Here is an 8077-nt window from a genome sequence, read left to right as displayed (position 1 = left end):
CTGGAATCATTCACGTTTATGTATGATTACGCATATTAAACATAATTTTCAAATCAAGGTTCAGAATAAGCTGAAACTCTCGTTTCAATCTCCTGACGGGAAATAACATTAAGTTATACCGAAAATATTCAATTTATATCAATTCATATAACAAATCTAACTCATGTTATAGTCACGCATTTCGATTGTTTACGAAATCTGCTAATAAATTCTGCATTTTATCAGATTCACACATGTATTGTGTTGCTCATTAGACGCCGTACTCAAATAAATGTGCAAACATTTCAAGTCATCAAGTTCAATGTCATTAACTTTGCCTTGTGTAAAGCTTTTTTTTCTCTTTGTTGTCTGAGCTTTCGTTGTGTTGATAAATTTATTGTTTGAGAATTATTTGGAGCGAGGAAATGTCCTAGATATTTTTTTCATCGTTGACATCCTGGAAACTAGAGAACAAAAAGGTCATGGACGGAATGAAAAATTTTAAGGTTTTTAATTTTTTTTTAGATTTTTTTTATTGATTTTCAAAGAAAAAATCATACAAAAGTGATCGTATTATTTTTGTATTACACTTACTTCTTTTTTTTTGTTGTATATAAAAAAGTGGTGTCATTTCCAAAAATTTCCACGCATTCAGCATTATTTTTTTTATTAAAATGATAATTTTTTTGGTAATTTTCTTTTCAGACAATTTGAAAATTTCTATTGTAAGAAACTGAAAAATTTGTCAAAAATTTTAAGTGAAAAAAGAATTCTAAATGCAATAAAAAAATATGATGGAACTAAAGAATGTGAGGAAATTTTCGAAGAATGAATTTATTTTTTTATTTACATTTTTAGTTCCTTTTTTACTTGTAATTAAGTGTCCTGTAATTGATTTTTTTTTAGTTTCTGATGAATGATCTCTTTTCCATAAAAGCAATTTCAAAATTTTTGTTAAAAAGGAGTTTTTTTTATTGTTTCGTGATGTTACCAGACACTTATTATTATGATTTTCCATTAATTACTTTCCAGGCTGATTATTGTATGAATTTTTTAATAATTTTTTTTTCAAACATTCGCTACATGTTTTACTGCCTTTTTTTCAAACTTCTGTTTACTGTGAAAATGATCTATATTTTTAGCACATTCAAACATCATTTTATTATTTTTTAGTGAATGGCTGTTATTTTATGTTATTTTAGTTGAATTTTTTTTCAATCAAATCTTTGCTGTTTCACTCAAATACAATTATTAAATGAATTCAATTGTTTTTTTTTTCTTTAAAGATATAAGATTATTGTTATAATAGAAACCATTCAAAAAGAAATGACAACGAGAAACATTATCGAATTGTTAATTATGCAACTTCTGGTGGAAAGGATGGACGTTAAATATAATGTACCTTGTCTTGTCGCTTATTATTAATATCAATCATTTTTTGAATAGCGAATTTAAGAAAAGTTTTACTCAAATGACACAAGAATGAGCTTTTGACACAATGTGACATTAAAATGACAGTTGCATGTCATTTATTAGACGACACGTGTGACAGATGTCAAAGGATAAATGTCACATGTCGCGAGACAAGGTCTTAAGGATTCGTGTGACAAGCAACAGTTGCGTTGCATTTTTCACTTTGAATCCTTGTCACATGTTTCATTCTGTGTCGCAATGAGTGTACATCAATGAGTCACATCGTTTCCATCCATTTTTTTTCGTCATCGTATTTTTTGTTTATTCTTCAAAATTTTTTAATTCATCACTCATTTATTTTTACGCGCGACTTTATGTTTAGAGTTCCGTACTCGTTTTAAATTTCGTCATCTTTTTAAAAACGTTTTTTATGTCATTTCTTACTTTCAAACGCGAGTTAATTGGTTTATTGGAAAAACTCGTGTCATTTCCTTTTTGGTTCTGTTTTTTTCAAAAATGTTTTTCTCTTATGCTTGATTCTTTACTTTTTTTTTCCTTACATTTAATGTTTTCTTATTTCAATGCAACTTTTTTTTCATCTTTGTGAATTAAATTAACATTTAAAATTAAAAAAATGAGCAAGTATTAATTAAAAATTAATATAAAATTGGAGAAGCAACAGAAATTGAAATAAAAAAGTTATGTTGGGAGTTTCGGCATCGAAATAAAAAGGGGGTAAAGAACTAATCATCCCTAATATAGAAATTGGAGAGAAAAAATAAACAAAAACAAGTCAAAAGCCAAACTGTGTTGTGTAGAAAAACATTTATTTGTAAAAAAATCTAATATCCATCGCCAGCATATTCTCTACAGTAGTCAAATTAAAACAAATTTGAACATAAAATCTACTTTATCCGTTATCATTATTACTTTTTTTACCATCATTTACGGATTTTAATTATACATTTTTTCATATATTCTTCAACTTTAATTAGTCGTTATGAGAGACATTTCTTTTTTTTCGCGTATTTTTCATGCAGTTTTCAGAATAAAATAGATTTAAATGCTCGCATGGCGACGAAAAAGAAAAAAAATTTCAGGATATTAATTATTATTATCTGATGTTCAATTCATCATCCGAAATTAACTCAATTCAAATTAAATGAAAATTATTACAAAGAAAACTGATTTTTTTTTAAGTTATTATGATTTTTTAAGGTATAAATGATGTTACTGTTACACATTTCTTTCTTAATATTTTCTTTCTTATTATTCATTTCGTGTTTGATTTTCTGATTTTTTTTTTTATTTATTTTTTTATGTTATTTAATACATATTGATTCCATTTTTGATGTTATTAATTTCATCTCATAAATTTTTTTTTTGCTTGATATTAAATTGTTGACATTCTATGAAATTTGAGGGAGGATCTTTCTGGATCTTTTTTTAAAAATTGGAGGAGGTTTGGATATATTCTTTCTTTCTGGTTTTTTTAATTTGTCTATATTGTGTTTTCTGATATTATTCTTTTCTTTTTTTAAATTCTGAATTCACCCAAAAAACTGGCGTAATTTATGCAGTGCTTTCAGTTGTTGTATTTTGGACTGGTTGACCACCATCATTCTATATAGGAGAAAATCGAAGAGATTTAATTTTAGATTCTTGAGTTTTTACTTTCTTCAATGTTTTTTTGTCGGTTGTGAAGATTCAGCGGTTCTCAAAGATTTTTAGCTTACGGCACACTAACTAGGTTTTATAGAAAATTAGCGGCTCTACTGGATTTTGCTTAAGGCTTCAATAATTCAGTGATATCAAATTTACTTGCTCAGACGGTGTCAGAGTCAGTTCTGATTTAACACCACTGATTATCTATCAAAAATGCCGGTAATTTAAAGTTTAATTTCTAAGCTTATTTTAACTCCGGCATATCCCTTATTTTAGTACGTTTATATTTCCAGAGGTACATCCTTTTGGGTTCAAAAGTGGGAATTTCCGAGAATCTAAGCTCAAAACAGTTAAATTGTCTCAAATCTTGAGACTAATTTGCCTAACTTTAATTCCGCGACAAGCCTAAAATCCTGCTAAGCATAGCTCGAAGTCGCCTCAAAAATTCATATGGAATCAAGTCAATTTGAGTCAACTTTTCCAAATAAAAATTCGAATCGACTTCTAGAGCACACTAACATGTACCGCAGCACAAATTTTGAGAACCACTGTTGTAGATGAAAGAAAATATTTGTTAAATGGAGTGCACACATACTTATATAAAAATTTTAATTTTTTTTTTGGTATTATAGAATAGAAGCGATAATGAGAGACGACAAACTAATGCTTGACAATTTTTCATATCTTGTTTTTTTGCTTAATTTTGTCATATTAAAAAATTACACAAGACAACCCAACATAAATCAAAAAATAATTATTATTAAAAAAAAAATCATGATGCATATTAAAAAAAAAGTTTCTAGTGCAATAAGATTTATAGTTAGTCAATGATGATACAAAACAAACACAAAGTTCCCTTTAGCAAGTTTAGTTAGTTATAATGGTGCATGTGATTTTGGTTTTTTTTACGTAATTATTTTACACATCATAGAATAGAAAACTGTATATTTCATTACTCGGTTATTAGAGTATGTTATCTGAATAATTATTATTGATTCACATCTTATCATTTTTTTCGTTACTTTTTTTTGTCAACTCAGCTGTATCTTCCATTAAACTATTGTAAAGAGAGTTCATCTGTTCTCAAAAGAAAAAAAAACACACAGTTTCTATTTCATCTCAATGCCAAATAAACTTGTTTGATACATCTTCTTATGTTCTTAAAATTTAATGCAATTATTACGTTTCTACAGTCTTAACTTAAGCAAATTCATCATTTCTTCCTTACAAGCATTTCATATTCTTCAAATATAGTTTTTTTTAATCAAGTTAATTGTGCCTTCCATGAATATTGGAGCACGTCTCATTTTTGTTAAAACATTTTTTGTTTTTTTTTAATATTTTTTTCATTGGAAATTAAATTCATCTCGATAGAATTAAAAACACACAGATTTTCATATCCTGTTATCATTTGTGTATGGTATGTGAAGATTCTTTACATTTTTGCATTCTCATTAAATTCATTTTTTCGGCTTGGTTTTTTTTTTTTTTTTTGATGATGTTAGTATTAATATTTATATTCTTAAGAGAAAAAATTATTAATAAAAGAAGGGTTTTGGTGGTTGGTGATGGTGTGTGGTATGTGATAGAGGATTTTTTTTATGATATTAAAAGCTGTTGTTCGCATTCAAATTACTGATGAAAAATGGCAAATTTTTAAAAAAAGCAATATTGATATACACAAATTAGCTTCATTTAATACACAAATGTTAGTATTTTTTTTGTATTAATAATTTACCTTTTCTCCTCTATCTTGCTTATCGCTTGTACTGTTTCCTGGACGACGTGCACGTCTGAAACGTCTTCGGCCACGATCTTGTTGTGAGCCTGCATCTCCTCCTTCATGCATTTCACCATTTTGCATATTACCTAAATTAGTTAAGAAAGTTTGTCGATATAAGTGACTAAAAATATTTCTCATCTTCACATATAACATATCATATAGGTACGTATACATAAAGTATGAAAGTCATTCAGGGGGAGTTGGTAGAAAAAAACAAAACAATAAAAATAAAAAAAAGAGGTACCAAAACCGAAAATTTGAACATAAACAAAAAATAATCAAAAATGATAATGAATAAGAGCCGAATTAAAAGATAATGAACTTTTTTTTACACAAAAAAAATTTTTCGTTTAATATTTTCGAAAAAATAGAGTATTAGAAATGATTCATTTAATCTTGTATATTTGGATGATGATATATATTATGATGGAGTAATAAAAAATATGTCAATGAAATTTTGAATTTTTTTTTTCTTATTTTTTTGTTTGATAAAAAATTAATTAAATTTAATTTTTTTTTAAGATAATGAAGGTTGAGTGTGTATGTGTGTGGGTTGTGTGTTGTTTATTATTTTTTTTTTTCAATGAGAATTATTTCCAAATGTTTCATTTAAGACTCATTGTTGGAATAATTACCGCCTCGTGGACCGCCTGGTGGGCCGCCTGATCTTCTACCACCACGGAATCCACCACGACGTCTAAATGCGCCACCTCCACGACGATTGCGAGGACGTCCATCTCCACTGCCATTACGGACATGTCCTCCGGTACGTTCTCCTTCAGATTCGCCAGCTGTTCCGTCTCCTTCGGATGTTGCACCGTCACGTTTTGGTAAACGGCGTCTATATCCACCGTTGAAACCTCCACCGCCACCGCCATATCCGCTACCTCCACGACGTCCAAATCCACGTCTGAAACGTCTTTGTCTTGGCTTCTTATCATCACCATTACCTCCATCGCTTTGCTCTCCATTTTCACCATTTTCTTTGCCTTCTTTCTTGATACGAGTATCTCCCTTGGTTGATGATGTACGACGACGATTTCTTGACCAGTAACGTCCGCGTCTCTTATCGGCAGCATAAGGACTTCCCTTAACTGGCTCGCCTTCTGGACCGGTTACATTAGCAGCTTCACTGCCTTTTTCGCCGGCTACAACATCAAATTCAACAACCTCTCCATCTCCAACTGATCTTACGGCCTTTTTCGGATTATTCTTTATGATAGCGCTTTGATGTACAAAAATATCTTGCTTGTTGTCATTACGATTGATAAAACCATAACCGCTCTTAACGTTGAACCATTTAACAGTTCCAGTCACCTTAGTTGCTATTGTTTGATGTGATTATCGATGCATGATGAACAGACAAAGAAGAATAAGAAGAAGAAAAATGAGAAAGAGAAAAAAAATAACAAAAATGAGTGAGACAGAACGCAAACAAATCAAATGAGTAAATAACAAGAGTCAACGTATTTTTATTATTACTATATATGTGTATATTTTTTTTTTGCATGTTGTGTCTTTGTGTTAATCACTTTATCATATGACATTTCTTCCGTGTACAATTTCGCATACATATATGAAGGAAATGAGTTTATTTCTTTTCAGATTATTGAAAAAAATAAAGAATATAAAGAAATATTAAGGTTTGCGGAAGTAACAACGTACAAAATAACAAGATTATTGTACTCTTAAATAAAATGCACGAAGAAAACGAAGAAATTGAGAAAGAAGAAAAAAATACAATTTAGACTTGTATTGTATAGTAAGTTTGTAGCATAAATCTAATAATAAACGCTGAGCAAAATGTAAATGTATATATGCTCTATATTTCTTTATTATTTCCACACTACGTTCATTCAAAAAAGATGAGCGTGTGCCCCGCGCGTACACAAAGAAACTCTCATTTTCATTCTCGGCTATGAAAAAAACAACTTTTTTATTTTACTGGTTAAGTAAATAATAAAATTAAAGCCTTCAAAAATAATATTCAGCAGTAAATTAAAGATTTAAATGATATCATAAATATTTTGATATCCATGTGCGAATTGAGGCTTTAAAGACACGAAATGAAAAAGAGAAAAAAAAAATTGTTTTCAATGACTTAGCCTGCATATCGAGAGAATGAAGGAAAAAAAAAATTTTTGTAAATATGGCGGACCGAAACACAAAGATGAATGCCGGAAAAAATTTTTTTTGTTTTCATGAAAAATCACTTAGAATCTAGTAAATTTAAATCTTATCTAATGTAATTCAGTCTCATTTGTCAAGATTTACTCATTCAAAGTGTCTCAGTTAAATAAATTTGAATATTTTATGGATAAATTAAATTTTCATATGTGAGCACATTTTTTTTTTCTCGGAAGCATTTCATTTTTCAGGTTGGGTGTAAAATTTTTCCGAGAAACTTTTCAGCACTTTCTATAATTTTTCTAATAATATTTATGACACTAATTGATTGCAGGTAGATTAAATTTTAGTATAAATTGGACTTACCAATGATTTCTTTTTGCACGACTGGGGCAGCTGTTTTTTGTGGTTGGGCTTCTACGGCTGGTGCTAGAAATAGTAAAATTTTCGGTTATTGTCGTTTATTTGGCACAAATAAAGTGATTGTATGGTTGATGATAAGGAAAAATCTTTCTTTGTGCTGATAGGAAGCATAAGAAGAAAATAAATAAAGAGAGAGACAAATAAAAAAAAACTTTAGCGTACCTTCGGTGTCTGTCATTTTTTCCCCCGTTTTTCAAACACGAAATACAAATTACTGATGGTAAATTTGTCTCTAGATCTTCTTCAAGGTCTTAATTGTTTGTTATATTTGCTGTTATGATGGTCTTTATGAGTGACGAATTAGATGGTAAAGCACTCTAGATCTTTAACCTTTTTGTCTAAGATGTTACGTCTTGCTGATGTTAAACCTTTCTTACGACTGACTGATTTAAAAACCTTACAGCCTCCTCTTATGCGTCGTTTGCCTGCAATTGGACAGTTGAAGTGTTCCTGAGTATGTTCAATGTACAAAAAGTTTTTCATTTTAGCTTTGAATTTTAAAAATCCGTTAAAGTTAACTTCATGACTCAGTGACTTGATGCACAAAAATAACGACCATAATTTGAGTGACATGAATGAACTTCTAATGATATATCTCAAGTTATTAAGAATTATCGTAATTTTATCAATTACGAACGTGAATATTAAAAATAAACATAATTCTGTGACGTAGATTTAATTTAGATA

General features: G+C 29.1%; 1 protein-coding gene across 2 annotated transcripts; it reads right to left on the bottom strand.

Annotated features, from left to right (window-relative positions):
- Window positions 1-927: 927 nt before the first annotated feature.
- Window positions 928-7786, bottom strand: yps (ypsilon schachtel). Of its 2 annotated transcripts, none has more exons than XM_070641248.1 (5): window positions 7553-7785; window positions 7334-7396; window positions 5476-6165; window positions 4796-4926; window positions 928-3015 (listed from the first exon to the last, which is right to left on the bottom strand). In XM_070641248.1, the coding sequence occupies exons 1-5, from the start codon at window positions 7566-7568 to the stop codon at window positions 2965-2967; spliced, it is 951 nt and encodes a 316-aa protein (XP_070497349.1). In that variant the 5' UTR covers window positions 7569-7785; the 3' UTR covers window positions 928-2964. The 2 variants fall into 2 exon arrangements, with proteins under 2 accessions (XP_070497349.1, XP_070497350.1); XM_070641249.1 differs by lacking the exon at window positions 928-3015 and adding an exon at window positions 3684-4692 and having other exon boundaries at window positions 7553-7786.
- Between the last annotated feature and the right edge of the window lie 291 nt (window positions 7787-8077).

This window comes from Chironomus tepperi, unplaced genomic scaffold (assembly GCF_022539635.2).
Source record: "Chironomus tepperi strain 1889 unplaced genomic scaffold, CSIRO-AGI_Ctep_v1 contig_244, whole genome shotgun sequence".
Lineage (NCBI taxonomy): Eukaryota > Metazoa > Arthropoda > Insecta > Diptera > Chironomidae > Chironomus > Chironomus tepperi.
Note: the sequence above shows the minus strand (reverse complement) of the source record. Positions and strands in the feature narration are given on the sequence as shown.